The sequence below is a fragment of the Tursiops truncatus genome, chromosome 8, assembly GCF_011762595.2.
Source record: "Tursiops truncatus isolate mTurTru1 chromosome 8, mTurTru1.mat.Y, whole genome shotgun sequence".
Taxonomy (NCBI): Eukaryota; Metazoa; Chordata; class Mammalia; order Artiodactyla; family Delphinidae; genus Tursiops; species Tursiops truncatus.
The window spans coordinates 72,750,484-72,768,246 of record NC_047041.1 but is presented as its reverse complement, the minus strand read 5'-3'; the positions used below and the strand labels follow the sequence as shown (position 1 = coordinate 72,768,246).

The 17,763-nt window shown below is 50.0% G+C and overlaps 1 protein-coding gene across 1 annotated transcript in view; it reads right to left on the bottom strand.

The window, feature by feature from the left end:
• Window positions 1–17,763, bottom strand: part of SLC6A5 (solute carrier family 6 member 5) — a 57,389-nt gene that overhangs the window by 23,242 nt on the left and 16,384 nt on the right. The window contains exons 6-9 of the mRNA XM_033862636.2: window positions 16,196–16,328; window positions 7,703–7,837; window positions 5,666–5,769; window positions 2,119–2,243 (exon numbers count right to left, since the gene is read on the bottom strand). Of these exons, the coding sequence (XP_033718527.2) occupies window positions 2,119–2,243; window positions 5,666–5,769; window positions 7,703–7,837; window positions 16,196–16,328 (497 nt within the window). The remainder of the gene's footprint in view (window positions 1–2,118; window positions 2,244–5,665; window positions 5,770–7,702; window positions 7,838–16,195; window positions 16,329–17,763) is intronic.

The following is a 17,763-nucleotide window of genomic DNA, read 5'->3' as shown; positions in this document are numbered from 1 at the left end:
GCCTGCTAATCACAGGTAAGAATGTATGCGAATTCAGATGAGCAGGTTTAGCTGCCCACGGGTCTGGGAGAAGACCTCCCGGGCCACTGCCCCTCCCCTGTGGGAGATGAGACCCACTGTCCCTGTGCTGTTGACAATGAGAAACTACCAAGTACAGCTGGCCCTTGAACAACAGAGTTTTGAACTGCACGAGTCCACCCAGACACAGACGTTTTTCAATCATAAATACTACAGTACAACACAATCTGCAGTTGGTCGAATCCGAGGATGCGGAGGAATTGCAGATTCAGAGAAACTGTATCTACGAAGGGCTGACTCTAAATTATAACACGGATTTTTCACTGCGTGGAGGGTCGGCGCCCCTAAACCCTTGCATTGTTCAAGGGTCAACCGTATGAACGCAACACGTTAGAACCTGTGAGAAGTACTCCTTTCTCCCTGTTAAAATCAGAGGAAATGAAAAAATTCTGGAAAGGGGAAGTTTCAGAGGGAAACACAGGCCATTTGTCTGATGCTTTTTATATAAATGAAAACCAAAATTTAATTTGGGTTTTAGCAACTTGTGCCCCCAAATCCCTTTCCTGGGGCAGGAAACGCTCAGAAGAGTTAACGAATGGGGCCCACATCTTAAGAATCACTATCTCTGGCCACTCGGCCACTGGTTCACAAGGAGCTCAGTAATGTCACAAAAATAACAGAACACCTCAGATCTGCTGGCAGGTGGAGCAGGGCCTACCTGCTCCAGCTACGCTGCTGGAGGGAAATGAGGACAGCGCGGGTGGTATAGGCACTCCCAAAACAAAGCCTCCGCCACTCTCTCCCTCCCCCTCACCACCTCCCTGCTCCCCAGAAGGTTTAAATTTTTCAACCAGGGAAGGGCATTTGCTCAGCTCTGGGACCTCTAATTTAGTGCACTGCTGCAGAACCAAAATCCCTGGGGGTTCAGCACCCTCTGCAGGGAGAGGTAGCTGCCCCCCACCAACAAGCTGGCTCTTTAACCCTTGGAGGCCTGCAGTGCACCATCAGCGCCGCTGAAGCAGTAATTAATTATCCTTAGGGAGCCAGAAGACAGCCAGCAGCCCACCAAGAAGATGACATTGCTAGGGCCTAGTTCTTTCTCGTGCTGGCATCTGAGCCACTACCTGAGACTTGCAGTGAGCTCCTTGAAGAAAGATAACTGCACAGAGAAGTCACAGACAGGTCCACACTCTGGATCGTCCAGGCCCACAGCCCTGTCCCCACAGCCCCTGGCACAGTCCCTACACCAAGGCAGCCCATAAATGCCTGATTAGAGAATGCCCGTCATGATAGACGACGCCACGATGAAATCCCTCCATCACTGAGGCCTGCTCAGCACCCAAACCCTCTGTAGATCAAGGCTGGGTGGAAGTAAAAAGTCAACTAAAAGTATTACACACTCTCTGCAAGATTCTGCGCTAGAGATATGGATTAAATGAGATAAAAAAGGAGCGCTCTCTGTACACTCCAGAGGGACCACACAAACGTTAGCGTTCATAGAGGGATCACTCGGGCAGAAGGTAAACATGTATTCCACATCCCCCCCACCACCACCGTCCAACCTTTCCACCCACTGGGGAAATGATTTGCAGGGTCTGCATTGCGAACTAAGCAGAAGACCCTGAGAACACACCTGACCTGACAACCAGGAAAGTGCTTCATCAGGAAAAGGCTGCGCTCGCTGAGCATTAGTGTTTGGTGTCTACAGAGCCCGTGGCAAGGAAAGCCACCCGGAAGCAGGTTGTGCCTACAACCGCTGCAGGAGCCATCGTTTGCCTAGAGAATCCTCTCCCCACGCCCAACAGGTAGAGACCTTACTTCTGCTGGAGCTGAGTTAAGAGAGGACAGGAAAACGAAGGAAAGGAGAGGGAAGCAGGAAAGGGGCTTTATAGCCACACCTCTGGGGAAGGACCGGCCAGATCTAACCCTGCATGAGCTTCAGACTCCAGCTGTTCTGGGTCTCTCCGCAAAGGGGGACCTAGGCTGTCCCCCTCTCCAGCCTGTTCCAGAAGGCCAACTTCCTAGCATAGCATGAATGAGGAGCTCAGGGCGTGAACCTGGAACCTGCCCTACGACAGCAGGGTGACCAGCGCACTGTACCTTGGTCTGCCACGTTCTCGATGTTAACCTTGCGTTCATTGGCCATGAAGCCGATGACTGAGAAGATGACGAAGCCGGCGAAGATGCTCGTGGCACTGTTGGTGCAGGTAACAATGAGGGTGTCCCTGGGAGGAAGAGACAAGTTTGCCAATAGGCGTGCTTTGTGAGGAGGAAGGGATAGGGCAGGGACACATGAATGTGTGCTCGCGTGTTTGTGTGCCCACGTCCACATGCCCATTCCTAAATAGGTACTCACTGTAGGCTGGTCTTGTTCTCTCTTATTCACAAGGAAAGGAACCACCAGTCCTGACCGCAGGCTCTCTTGGGCCAAGTGGATAAGCACCAAAAGACTCAAAAAGCTCTCCCTCCCCTAACAGCCCTGCTCCAGGGCCTCTGGGACAGAGCTCTGGCTCCACCTGCCCGAGAACTGGATCTCCCCTCCTGGCAGTGGCAGAGGTAAGTCTGTCCATCAGAGCAGAAATTGAGGAGATGAGGCCTTTTGCAGAGTCCGGGACAGGAACGACGTATGAGAGAAGAGAAGGCGGTGGGACCAACAAATGCCACCAAGCATGAGAACAGCCTGGGGTTGGGGTACAGGGGCCTAGAAGGGCAAGGGAGGCGGGGAGGGGAGAGACCAGCACCTCGGTGCCGGCGCCTTCTGCTGGCCATATGGCTGCCGTTCCCGGCCTGCCCTGTCCATCCCAGACCCAAGAGAGGGGTCGGAGCCGTGAGGCCAAATTCTCTTACATGTTAGAGGCATGACCTTGACCAAGTCACTTCCTCTCCACTCTGACTTTATTTTTTTACGCATATTCACTCTTTTTTTTTATTCTTTTCCCATATAGGTCATTACAGGGTATTGAGTAGAGTTCCCTGTGCTATACAGTAGGTCCTTATTAGTCATCTAGTTTATATATAGTAGCGTGTATATGTCAATCCCAATCTCCCTATCTATCCTTCCCCCTCTTACCCCCTGGTAACCATAAGTTTGTTTCCTACATCTGTAACTCTACAAAAATTTCTGTTTTGTAGATAAGTTCATTTGTGCCCTTTTCTTAGATTCCACATATAAACGATATCATATGATATTTGTCTTTCTCTGTCTGATTTACTTCACTCAGTATGACAGTCTCTAGGTCCATCCATGTTGCTACAAATGGCATTATTTTGTTCCTTTTTATGGCTGAGTAATATTCCATTGTATATATGTACCACATCTCCTTTATCCATTCCTCTGTTGATGGACATTTAGGTTGCTTCCGTGTCCTGGCTATCGTAAACAGTGCCGCAGTAAACAGTGCATGTATCTTTTCAAATTATGGTTTTCATCAGATATATGTCCAGTAGTGGGATTGCTGGGTCATATGGTAGTTCTATTTTTAGTTTTTTAAGGAACCTCCACACTGTTCTCCATAGTGGCTGTATCAATTTACATTCCCACCAACAGTGCAGGAGGCTTCCCTTCTCTCCACTCTGACTTTAAATGGTGGCAATGACTCCACCTCCCTCACAGGTTGTTGTGAGGACAGAACCAGATGAGGCCTGCACCGCACAGAGCCTGGCACAGAGCAAGTGCTCAGGATACAGCCCACCTTGTCCAGGACCTTAGTTTACTGATGGGGAAACTGAGGCCCAGGGGAAGGTAATGGGCTCATAAGGGTAGGTTCTGATTTGAACCCAGACTTCCTGCCCATTAGCCACACCACACAGCCTCATTTCTAACAAATCACAGAGCAATGCTTCCCCCTTGGACGATGCTCAGACTGAGTCTCGCGGGTCATAAGTTAATAAGCAACTATGACCAAAGAAGTTCAGACAACTTAGTCTGGCATTCTAGCTGTTACGGGCTGAATTGTGTGCCCCAAAAATGTAAATGTTGAAGTCCCAACCCCCAGTTCCTCAGAATGTGACTGCATTTGAAAATAGGGTCTTTAAACAGGTGAGTAAGTTAAGAGCAAATCGTGAGAGTGGGCACTAATCCAATACGATTGATGCCCTTATAAGAAGAGGAGATCAGGGTGCACAGCGGGAAGACCATGTAGAGACACAGGGAGAAGACGGCCAGCTACAAGCCACGCAGAGAGGGCTCAGAAGAAACCAGCCCTGTCAACACCTTGATCTTGGACTTCTAGCCTCCAGAACTGCGAGAAAATTAATCTCTGTTGTTCAGGTCACTCACTCTGTGCTATTTGTTACGGCAGCCCCAGGAGACTGGCACAAAGGCTCTCTCCAGTCTGGCCTCAGCCAATTCTCAGGCCCTATTTCCTTCTTGCCCGGTGAGCACACACCTGCTCCAGTCCCATCAACCTGCTCCCTCCCACGTCTCCATCACACCCATCCACACTCATCCCCACCTGAAAACATTCCCTTCCTCCCCTAACACCTTTTGAAATTTGGCCCAGCATAGATGTCCCTTGTGTGAGGCCATCCCAGCCAGGCTAGGCCACAGTTTAACTATAATCTCTTCCTTTTGGTTCACGAAATATCTCATGCATGATTAAAAATAATAAGAATGGCTACTGCTTTCTACTGAGCACCTACGATGTGCAAAATATTGCTGTGGGAATTTTGCATACATCATCTCCTACCCTTCAACAAAATATTATAATCTGCATTTTACAGATGAGAAAACAGAGATTCAGAGAAGTGAAGTATCTTACCCATGTCTTGGAGTTTTAGAAAATGGTGAAGTCATAATACAAATGCAAGTCTCTCTGACTCCAAGGTTCTTTTTCTTTTTTTTTTTAATCAGCCCCTCAGTATTTTCTTACTGTTTGTCACAGATGGATTTAACTTTCAGATGTCACCTCCTCCAGAAGCTGTCCAGGCTCTCTCACATCTTTGGGGTTCCAGAGTCCCCTAATATCACACTATCCAAATGTCACCCTGCACCAGAGTCACCTGAGGATCCTGTCTCGATATGTAGATTCCTGGGCCCACCCGACCTCCCAGATGTTCTGTTTCCTAAATCTGGGAGGAGACTCAAAGTTTGCATAACTTTGGGTTTAACTGACAGATAAAACTGTAATACATTTTAACATATTTAAAGTGTACAACGTGATGATTTGATATACATATGCATTGAAACAGGAGTCCCACCATTGAGTTAATTAACACATCCATCACCAAGGTATTCTTTCCACTGTACCATGCTGCCTTTCTTACAGGGCTCTCTAGAAAAGTGTTTGTCGAGTGACTGAATGACCACACTTCATCAGCGACTACCATACAACTGTATCCATGGACTAGATCGCTCACAAATGACTATTCCAGGACACAACAAGCTGCATGGCACCTCCAGAGAAACTCAACTCCATCCCATGCATGAGAATCAGGGTGCAAGTTGGGGTCCAAGCCAGGCCACCAGAAGCCAGCAGCTAGGCCTTAGCAGGCGATTTCCCCTACACCAGAGCTAACTGTCTGGCTCTGCCTTGGGTGAAGCGTGAGGATATGGCCTCAGGTGTCTGATGACACAGCCCATGATTCTGTCCCCAGGCCCTAGTCCCATTCACCCGCTACCTCTGGGGCTTGAAGTGCCTCCACGTACCTGTAGCAGTTGTTGTGGAATTTGTTGTAAGAAGAAAGAGTGATCAGGCCTCCCCATGCGGCAGATAAAGAGAAGAAAATCTGAGTGGCAGCGTCTTTCCACACCTGGGAGGCAAAAGAGGGGAAGATTTAAGGTCACTGAAGGAGGCTGGCCCAGGGGAGGGGAGTCTCCCAAAGCCACACCATCTCCCCAGGGGAAAAGGCAGTCAGGACAAGATGACTTTGGCACCAACATAAACAAGAAACATACGTCATTTGCACTGGAAGCCAAAAAGGCAGTAAATGACCTGGGAGACTCTAACTTCATTCTAATCAAAGGAGAGGAACTCAATAAGCAATGTACACATTTCATGCTTGCAAGCCCTACAATGTAAAGCTATACAGAAGGGGAGAGCCCCTTCTTTAGCAGGAAACACACTCAAAAAAACAGTTTGGAACAGCAAAAATATTCATGGGTACAAAATGAAAACCTTTTAAAATTGACATTTCCCCCAAAAAATAAAATTGACATTCCTAAAGATTAGGACAGTTTACTAAAAATCTGAAATTCTGTAGCCCCTCATCGAAGTAAAGCAAGCTCTGTGCCACAGCTGAGTGGATGTTACAGTGCCTCCTCATTCTCGAACTTGGCTGACAACACCTCTTGGTAATCTTGGCGATTTCTTTTCTTTCTTTTTTTTTTTTTTGCAGTACGCGGGCCTTTCAGCGCCGCGGCCTCTCCCGGGGGATCTTCCCGGACCGGGGCACGAACCCACGTCCCCTGCATTGGCAGGCGGACTCTCAACCACTGAGCCACCAGGGGAGCCCATTGGCGATTCCTTTTAATTGTCCTCATTAAACTCCAGAAAGCTACTCAAGAGTTTGAGCTATAGATTTATATGATTTGATATGGACTTCCTATCCTTGTTATTAATTAAAACTGCTTTTTAAATTGTGCTTAACATATGCAAAGAGAAAGTTCAAGTGTGTGCTGGCAAAGCCTGTACCACAACCTCCATTCTCCCACGCTCCTCACTAACAAAGCTGTGGTTTTATTTAAAGGCAGCCATATGTCCGGCCAAATGGCCAACTCCCAGAATCAAGGAGAGGTGCAGCTGAGAGGAAATCATCATATGACTTAGTTTCTGGCCAATGATGAGAAAATCAAGTGTTATGTGGAATTTCTGGGCTTTCTCCTCTTTTAAAGAGAAGGAGGATGCCTATCTCTGTCTCTTCCCTCACTGCTTTGTGCCACCTGGAATGCTGACATGATGGGTGGAGCTCTGGCAGCTACATGGCCGCTATTCACTGAGGATGGTGGGGCGGAAAGACAGGAACCTGGGACACTGTGGAGCCACCCAGCCAGGGCTTGACTATCTACCACTGGGCTGCAAGTGAGATAAACTTTTGTTAAAGCTGCCATTATCTGGAGGTTTTTCATTATGTGCAAACTCAATCCTAGTTATGCTTCCTTAAAATCTTCTGGAAAAGCAGATTTTTCTTTAAGGTGAGAAAATGCATTTCTTATTAAACAATCACCCTCTCATGTGAAGTTCTGGGGGTTGGGAATTTTAGAGTAAGATATGCCTGTACAGAATATGCCAAGAGAAAGTGTAAGTGTGTGCTGGCTCTGTGTCTCGTGTCAGAAGTATTCAAATCTGTCTGAGCCCTTTAAATTATAATTGCTTGCGGTTTGCCTAAGTGCTATTATTTTCCAACCAGGAAAACTCCATTTCCAACACACTATAATTAGCAACAGATAAGTGGCATGAGGCGGCCCAAAGCTATTAAGGGAATTTCATTCTTCATTTCAGCCTCTGCAGCCTCCCAGGCGTAGGACAACTATTCCAGGAATCTGAAACCCCCAGCTGCTCAGTTCTCATTAAAAACTTCCTGAGTGTGTAACATTTCAAGATTATCAGGAGTTTGTAAAGGCAAACAGTGAAATGCCCTGCGGGCAGAGGTCTGACCCCTTCTGCTAAACAGTGTCCCGGAGCGGGACCCACCCTCATGTGCCGTTCCCCCTACAGGCACGTCATAAATGAAATCAGAAGCCCACCGTGGCATCCGTAAGTTTCTCCCACTTAGGCGTGATGAAGTACCAAATCCCAGCGCCAGCTCCAGGCAGGGTAACTCCTCGGATGAGAAGAATCACCAGCACGACGTACGGGAACGTGGCCGTGAAGTACACCACCTGGAAAAGCCACCGACATGGGGGCAGGAAGGAGCAGACACACGGGATGTGACCAAAGGAGCATCGACGGAGGCAGAGTGTGATCTGCCACCCGGACGCAAGTGCCTGATAGGGTACTTTTCCCCAAACTCTTCCAGGTCTGGGGACACAAGGAAGGCACTGGGACCAAAGGTGAATCAGAGAGAGCCAGAAATGAAGTCTTTTTTTTTTTTTTTGCAGTACGCGGGCCTCTCACTATTGTGGCCTCTCCCGTTGCGGAGCACAGGCTCCGGACGCGCAGGCTCAGTGGCCATGGCTCACGGGCCCAGCCGCTCCGCGGCATGTGGGATCTTCCCGGACCGGGGCACGAACCCTGTGTCCCCTGCATTGGCAGGCGGACTCTCAACCACTACACCACCAGGGAAGCCCAGAAATGAAATCTTGAGGGGGACACCCAAGACTGTGGACTGAGTCAGCCTGCAGCGCAGAAGTGGACAACTCCCTAAGGACCAACTGAAAGAGAAAGGTTATGTGCCCCCCTCCTCCCTAACTCCTAGCCCACCCTCTGCTTCAGGCCCCAAATCCCACCATTAGAGATTAATTTCTTTATCTTAAGTTTTCCATCCTTGTTTGTACACACACCCTAAGTGAGGCAGCCTAGTGACATGAGAGAACCATGATCTTAGAATTAGACATATTTAGGTTCAAATAAAATCACATCTCTGGCCCTGAGTAGCTATGAGACTTAGGTCAAGCTAATCAGCTCTCTGAATCTCAGTTTCTGCAGCTGTAAACTGGGGATAATAGCACATTTCTTAAAATAATTGAGGATTAAATGGGCCCCTAGCACAGCACCTAACTTGTAACAGATGGTCATTCAATGCAGTTAAGTTCAACAAGCACTTATCACGGCCTACTATGACCTGGGAGCTGTGCCAGGGCTTAGATGCATAACGGTGAAGGAACTCGACCTCGGAGACCCAGAGACAATGTCTGAATAATGGGCTAAGCAGTTCCAAACAGGACACTGTGAAGTCCTGGGGAGGACACTGGGTTCAGTCCAGGAGATTACAGAAAGATGCATGGCGATGACGTGCGAGTCGGATCTTAGAGGCCAAGTGCAACGCAGAGGAGGTGAGGTGCGGTGGGAAGGTGAGGGAAGAAAGTGGGAAAGGCAGGGGTGAGGGCAAGGCCCTAAATTCACTAGGAGCACAGCACACAGTTGAGACTAAGAGCAATGGGGCACTAGAGACATGGGAGGAGACAGGTCTTGGAGGCCCTGAGTACCAGCCAAAGGAGGCTCCTGGATTCTGAACGAGAGGGAAGGACCAGAGCCAAGAAATATTTGGGAAATATCATCAGCAGAACTTGGGGGCTGTGTTTGAATGGGGATGAGTGAGAGGCACCTTCCTTATCTGTCAATCAAACCTCAGAATGGGGCTTCCCTGGTGGCGCAGTGGTTGAGAGTCCGCCTGCCAATGCAGGGGACACGGGTTTGTGCCCCGGTCCGGGAAGATCCCACATGCCACAGAGCGGCTGGGCCCGTGAGCCATGGCCACTGAGCCTGCGCATCCGGAGCCTGTGCTCTGCAATGGGAGAGGCCACAACAGTGAGAGGCCCACGTACCGCAAAAAAAAAAAAAAAAAAAAAACAAACTCAGAATGGAGGAAGGGCTTGGGACCAGGATTCAGTAGACAGAGAGAAGAGCAGACTGGAAGAGCTTGGGCTCTGCACTCCAATGGGCCTGAGTTCAAACCCTAGCTCCATCACTTATGAGCTGGGCCGCCTTGGGAAGTGACTTAACCTCACTGAGTCTCAGTGCCCACACATGCACAGTGGCAATAACAAAAGCATACTCCTCACAGGGCTGTTGGAAGAGCACAATGGGACGACGCATACGCCACGGAACAGGCCCGGGACCCTGGAAAGGGAAGTACCATTTCTGTCTTGCCAATGACTCCTAAATTTAATAACCCTCGCAACCCTCAGCTCATAGGCCAGTTACATCCCAAAAGTACAGTAGGAGACACTTGGAAGGATGAGGCTAAGCTCCTGTCCTGGACCACCAAACCCTCCCTCATCCTCACCCACAGGATGGGCATAGACAGCCGGCTGAGCACTGTTGGTTCAGAGCCCCTCTGTGCTCACCCCCAGCCTTCCATCCTGGGGAAGCCAGAACACCTGCCTCCGGGAGGGAGATAGAGTCCCCGTCACACACTGGCTGCACAGAGCCCATGGCCTGACAGGGGCTCCAGCCTGGCAGTGACTGGCAGGCACTGGGATGTTTAAGAGATGAGAACTGATCCAAGGACTTGCAAAGGATGGATTGAGGGAAAGTTAGGGTTGCGATGAAGATAAATCTCTCGGGGTTACTTCTTATTAATCCAACAAATACACACATATGCATACATAGGCACACATATTTTTGAGCATCTAATATGTTCCAGGCACATGCTGGGCAGGGTGGCTGGGACGATGGCCATAATAAAGGGGAGGACAGGGAAGGCCTCACTGAGAAGTTGCCCAGGACTTGAAGGAAGTGAGAAGGCGCCAACTGGATATCTGGGAGAACATTCCAGACAGAGGGAACCGCTGGAGTAAAGACCCTAAGAAGGGAGTGTGCCAGCCTTCTAGGGGCAGCCAGACAGCCGCTGTGGCTGGGCAGGGGCACAGGTGGGAGAGGAGGGCAGGGGTAGGGGTGGAGGCAGGGACAGATCCTGCAGAGCCTTGTGGGCCCGTGTGGGTGGGGAGGGGAAGGGGAACTACTGCAGGGATTTGGGCAGAGGAGTGATACGATCTAACATTTTAGCTGTCGCCAGCTTGCTGCGTCACGTTTACACTGCAGGGGCAGCGGTTAGGAGGCCACAGCAGCAGTCCAGGCAAGGGACAGCAATGGTTCCACCCAGGGTGTTTCAGGGAGTTAGGAGAAATGATCAGAAACCGGATACACCGTGCAGGAAGAGCAACAGAACTTCCTGACCAATTTAATGTGGAGTGAGGGGGGCGGGAGGCAGGAGTCAAGGGTGACCCCAAAGGTTGTGGCCTCAGCAGCTGGTGGGCAGAGTTTCCGTCAGCTGAAATGGGACAGGCTGCAGGTCAAGGAAAGATAAGGAGTTATTTCTTCCTCTAAACCCAATTACTCGTCAAGGCCAAAGTCTTCCTGTCTACAGACCAGAGATGGGCTGGTCTCCTTTTCTCTGCACTGCTGCCACCACTGACCAGGAGTCTCCTGCCCGTTCCCCAGGACAGCAGCCCCCTTCACTCTTTGCCCTGAGGCACTGGAATTACCAGGGACCATGAAGGGGGGGCTCCCTGCTCCCTCCTATCCACCCCCAAAGCTGCTTCTCTCCTTCCCCTTAAGTGAAACCCTTCCACACACAGACGGTAGGAAACCCAAAGGCATCTGACGTCTCAGGAGAAAATCACCCACCACAGGATGACCCGGGCTGTCCTCCCAGCTGTCAGATGGGGCTGGGGAGAGGAACGCTACAGGGCCGGGCGGGGCCCCGCCAAGACAGAAGGGGCAGGGTGACAACTAAGGGATATCCTCCTCATCTCCTGACCATGTGGAGCTGGTGGGAGATGAGGGTGGAAGGAGGCAAGGGAGAGGAGATGACATAGAAAGTGGGGTCCGGCAGGAAGAAGACCCCAAGAGTGGCACCAGTCTAACTTGCTGAGACGCTGCTCCCGTTTGAGTGCGGGAGACAGCGCATTTCTGGAGTTCCCTCCGTGGATCAGCTCTTTGCAGTCCCATTTTACAGAGGAGGAAACTGAGGCTCAGGTTAAGCCTCTCACAAAGGGTTAAATATCTCACTCAAGGTCTCCCAGCTGGAGCCAAGATCCAGACTTGAAGCTTTCTAACTACAAAGCCTATTTCCATACCTTTAATGCCACTCGCTGGGCCACAGGATCAGAAATGTGTGAGGCAGGGCGGGGGACTAGAGTGAGGCAAGGGAACACCCGGGGTGCACAATTTAAGGAAGCACTCACCCTCATGGGGTCGAGCCTGCACATGCAGGAACCTGGGAGTGAGCGCCGCCTTAAATTTCACACCCTAGGCACTTGCTTGCCTCACCAGGTCCAGCCCTGGTATATGGAATGATGCACTCACTTTGTCAGTGGGGATTGCGGTGAACTGAAAGGGCACACAGTTTCATTTCGGAATCCCGGGGATGCCTCCGATGTGAGTCAAGTGTTAGTCAGGTGTTTGTGGAGGTCTCTTCACAGCTAGTTCTCCTGTGTCACGGGGGCTTCAGAATGTACCTGTTTCAGGATGGACTGCCAGCAGAATTAAACTTGAACAGTAATGAATTATACTTGGCAGGAGTGACAATGACGAGTTGATCTGAGCCTGCTGGCCCGACACCTGGCAGCACAGTCCTCACAACGGGAGCCCTGAACAGGTGGTAAGGCCACTGTCCCCACCCCAGCCAGTGCCAGCTAATTAAGCTGGCTTTGTGTCCTCGCCATAACTCTCAGGCAGAGCGGCCCCTGAAGTCAGATGGGCTGCATTTGACCTTCAGGCTGCCTGCTGGTCGCCCGTGCCTCTGCAATTCTAGCTGCTCAAAGGGAGACTCAGGTCTCATAGGAAGCAACCGGCCACTCTTGTCTCCTAGGGCCCTGAACAAGAGGAACTGAGTTTATCTTGCCGCAACAGAAGAAGGACATCTCTGTTGCTTAGAAATGACAGTCTTGGTGGAACTTCGGTCACAAAGGAGCCCATCATAATGAGGTGCTGCAGCCCTGCTTCCAAACAAAGCTCCGTGATTAATGTCTGCACGAGCCAGGGCGGGGTAATAAACCGGGAGGCATTATTTCCGGTGGTATTCCTCACTAAAAGAAAATCCATCATTGAACCCTAATTGGAAGCCTCGCTCAATGAAGCAGAAAGATAACTTAGCAGATCTAAAAGAAAAGCTGACTTGCTCAGGGCTACTCAAAAATCCCCATTTCAGAGAGAGAGAGCCCAGAAAATCTAGCACCAAGGATTAAATTCTAAATCAATGCCAAGAACTGATCCTAACACCATCCCCCCAAAACTGCAGACTGATAAGCAAAGAAGGATCTTAGAGAATATTTATCTTAACCTTGAATTTGCAGACATGGAAGAGGGGACCCGGATGCCTCCTGGGACTTGCCCAGCTGGCAATGACAGCTATTGACAGCAGGACGGGGTAGCAGTGCCAGGGTCCTGATTCACAGTGGGGGGACTTTTATCCCCCCAGATGCAAATGATGGCTCCAGAATTCTGCATTTCCATCTATTCCTAACAGCCCCTCCTTGGGAGAGGATGTCACGTAGTGGAAAGAGTCTAGGCTTTAAAGGGAGACAGACCTGGGTTCAAATCCCAGCGCTGCCACTTAAAAGCTGTGTGACCGGGACTTCCCTGTGGTCCAGTGGCTAAGACTCTGCGCTCCCAATGCAGGGGGCCCGGGTTCCATCTCTGGTCAGGGAACTAGATCCCACATGCTGCAACTAAGAGTTCTCATGCCGCAACTAAGACCCAGCGCAGCCAAATAAATAAATAAATAAATTTAAAAATAATAAAGTAAAATAAAGTATTCGGGAGTTTGTGAGTAGGTTATATGTAAATACTACACCATTAAAAAAAAAAAAGCTGTGTGACCTCCAGCAATTTACTCTACCTTGATGCGCCTCAGCTTCTCTATCTATAAAATGGGAAGAAATGTCCTTACCTAGCTGGTTGTTGGGCAGATTGAACGCCCTAATGCAGATGAAGTAGTTAGCAGACTGCCTGGCACACAGAGTGTTCAACCAACTTCTCTTTCTCTTTCCATTTTCCCACCAGAGCCACTGCTTTCAAGATGTCATCACGGGACAATATCCACTCAATACATCAGCCAATCATTATCACAAAAATGAAGAGTTAATGTCAATTAAGAACTGATCATATGCCAGGTATTTTTTATATATATATATTTATTATATATTTATATATATTTTATATATATATATATATATATATATATATTCTCTCACCTAATCTTAGAACAGCTCTACGAGGTATGTACTATTATCCCCATTTTACAGATGAGGAAACTGAGGTTCCAATGGTTAAACAGCTTGTCCAGAGTTACACAACTAGAAAGTGATCAAGACGGGATTTGAACTCAGACTGGTCTGACTCTAAAGCCACCAGGCCATCCTTCCTCATGTCGCCAACAAGGCTGCTGTTCTGATCCTCCTCACCTAACACCTCTTCTCCTGCCAATCACACCTTCTAGCCTATTCTGCTAGAGACCTGTCCGGCCACTTCGATTATGGTTGAAGGTGCCCTCTCTCCATCTCTAGCTATACGTGATGGTCCTGCAGTTCGATTTTGGCTGAGCAAAGACATGGTCCCTCTTGCTAAACAATCACCACCTGGCTGGCCCTTTTTTTTTTTTTCGGTACACGGGCCTCTCACTGTTGTGGCCTCTCCCATTGCGGAGCACAGGCTCTGGACGCGCAGGCTCAGCGGCCATGGCTCACGGGCCCAGCCACTCTGCAGCATGTGGGATCTTCCCGGACTGGGGCACGAACCTGCGTCCCCTGCATCGGCAGACGGACTCTCAAACACTGCGCCACCAGGGAAGCCCTGGCTGGCCCTTTACTGCCACGCCAAGCTCAGTTCCAAGTCACGGAAGGCGAGGAGCCCAGGAAACCTCAGGACTCACAGGACGTTACTGTGAGGGTCATGTTAACATTTCCTCATCTTCCTGCTGCCCTAGAAAAACAATTGCTCCAGTCTCATAATACTCATTCAGAGCTAGCAGGGTCCTCAATCCCAGCTCTCATTTTACAGAGGGGGAAACAGAGGTCAGAGAGGAAAAGTACCCCCAGCTCACCCAGCAAGTGTTCTGACAGAATCATGTTAGAGCCAGCAGGTCTTAGACATCGCCCAATCCAACTGCCTTCACTTTAGAAATGAGACAACCGAAGCCTCCTGAAATAGCTAAGACAAAGAAAATCCGCTTTCCACTTATCGGCTAAATAAATAAAAGCTAAGGGCAAATCCAAAGCTCAACCAGGTTTCATCGTCCAAGCGGAGATGTCCCTACACAGAAAACACCACGGAAGGGCTGGGGGGCTAGAACCCAGGTCTCCTAACCCCCAGTCTGGCTCTCTCCCCACCTGATGTCATTTAAGGGCACCACTGGCTCAGGTGACCCTGACCAAGCTGCCAGAATCCACCATTCAAGCCTGTGTGGAACCAGATTACATGGAGGGCACCAGAAGGAATTGTTATCAGAAGGCCCTCGTGAGCTTGTCCACGAGTCCAGGGAGAAGACAGACCGCTCTCTGTAGCTGATGGGTGCCAGGTGTGGGTGCCTGGTGGGGCCTGGGAAGCATGCCTGGGAGGTGAGAGGCGGCACGGACCCTCACTCCTGTGAGGCTGGATCCTTCCAAACGGGTTGTTTGCTATTGTGACCACAGTAAACACTGGCCTGGACGACTGGACCAAGCCGAACTCCACAACCTGTGGTCTCAGAGTCCCCCATCACATTCTATTCCCTGGGCCTTAAAGACATTTGGGGTTTCATGCTGAGACATGCAAATGACCCTCCAGACGATGAACTTGTATTGGTTATCATCAAAGTGGTTGGTTAACCGTTTCACGGGGTTTTTCTAAAGCAGCAGGAAGATGAGGGGAAAACACTGGGACCTTTACCACAACATCCAGCATGTCCTGAGGGACCCTGCACACCGTGCCTGCCGTGCCTTGGAACTGAGCTTGGGGTGGGTGTCCCACCACCTCCAGAGGACCTGCCAAGCGACTATCTAGCAAGAGGGGCCAAGCACGTGCTCGACCAAACTCCCACTGGCAGGATTATTGCCCTGTCATGCTGGGGGCATGTGGGGTGGGAGAGTGTTGGGATGGGGTTGGAGAAAGGGCACGAAAGGCGGAGAACGGCGTGGTCAGGAGTGAGGAGAAGGAATCCCCTTCACAACTTTGATCTTCTTCCAGCTTCCTGGGAGGAGCAGTGACTGAGCTGGCAGCCAGACCAAGAAGCAAAAAGCCGGCAGCACCAACTCTAGACTTTCGGGAGAGATTGAATCCTATCGGGGAGTGCCATCTGCTGAGTGAAGGGTCCCCAATAGGGAAGGAAGGAAACTCACCACAGAGCCCCCGCCATCCACAAGGAGCCCTGAGTACATCTGTCTCAGTTAACCCTTAAAACCTCCCGGGGAGAAAGGCATTATCCCATTTTACAGACAGCAGTGAAGTCACTTGTCCAAGGCCTCACAGCTACTCAGGGACGAGTCAGAATTCCACCCACACCTCCCGACTCTCATCCCAGTGCCCTTTGGCTGCTCTATGACACAAACAGCCCTGGGGGTCCCAGAGCTTTCTCTCAGATAAATACAAGTTCTTACTTTTCCTGAAGACTTGATTCCTTTTGCCAGGGATGCATACACAATCACCCAAGCCAGGAAGAGGCAGAAGGCTAGTGGCCACCTGATCTCGCCAGGATATTCAATCCCTGCAGAAATCTTCAGCACAAAGTACCTATGAGTTGAAAGGAGAGAGAAGGGAGGGGAGGAAGGAGGGGAAGGATGAGCTGGCGGAGGTGACAGTCTGCAGGCTTTATCTTCCTGCAGAGCCTCAGACAAAATCCCAGCATCCCCACCCTCCCCATCAGGGACCTGATCAGATCAGGTTGTGAGGGATTTGCTGATCCCGGCTCCCTCCCACAGCTGTCTGCGGTGAGACCAACTGAATTTACCCTGCTTTTAATTAATTAGGGCACTAAAGGGGCTTCCCTGGTGGCGCAGTGGTTGAGAATCCACCTGCCAATGCAGGGGACACAGGTTCGAGCCCTGGTCCAGGAAAATCCCACATGCCGCAAAGCAACTAAGCCCGTGTTCCACAACTACTGAGCCTGCACTCTAGAGCTCGTGAGCCACAACTACTGAGCCCGCGTGCCACAACTACTGAAGCCCGCGCGCCTAGAGCCGCGTGCTCCGCAACAAGAGAAGCCACCGTAATGAGAAGCCTGCATACCACAATGAAGAGTAGCCCCCACTCGCCACAACTAGAGAAAGCCCGCGCGCAGCAACAAAGACCCAACGCAGCCAAAAATAAATAAATTAAAAAAAAAATTATGGCCCTAAAGGACCTACTGTATTAGCACAGGGAACTATACTCAATATTTTGTAATAACCTATAATGGAAAAGAATCTAAAAAAGAATATGTGTGTGTGTGTAACTGAATCACTTTGCTATATACCTGAAATTAACACCATATTATAATTCAACTATACTTCGACTTAAAAAAAATTATTTATGGCCCTGGGCAGGCTCTGAACAAGGCTATGTCAGCTCCACCATCATCTGGAGCTGCCCCAGGAGCAGTGCAACAAATCCAACAGCGTCGGGGGTCCTGGTGTAGCAGCCCCTGGAATGGGCATCATGGAGGTTGTTGTCTTTCCATAAGGACACATCACTAACAGAAACTCTAAACTGTCAAGGATGATTTTTGTGTGTTTCTGTATTGTTCTACTCTTTTGTGGGAACGTATCCCAATAGTTTTTGTACAACTTTAAATTTAAAAAAATCAGTACAGAGTCATTATGGTAAAAGAATTTAAAATGCCGCTGTGCATTTCAGTTCAGGTTGTGATGAGCATGTCCCAGGGCTGAGGTTGGCTGAAATGTAAAAGCAGGGCTGGCTGGGCCTTACTCAAGGAACGTATTCGAAGACAGACAACCAGCCGCACACAGAAGGGGGCTGGCGCTCATCTGTAGCGGCTGCTGGCACCTGTGTGTAAGCTGAAGGTGGCGACGCCCACATCCCTGGCTAGAGGGCGAGCAGGCAGCCTCATCCCTGGGGACAGGAAGCAGCTTCAGAGACCATGAGTCATGACGCCAGATGGGACAATCCCCTCAACTCTGTGATAAAGTCACACAGCCTGGATGAAAGTGCTGTGCGTGTAGGTGGGTGT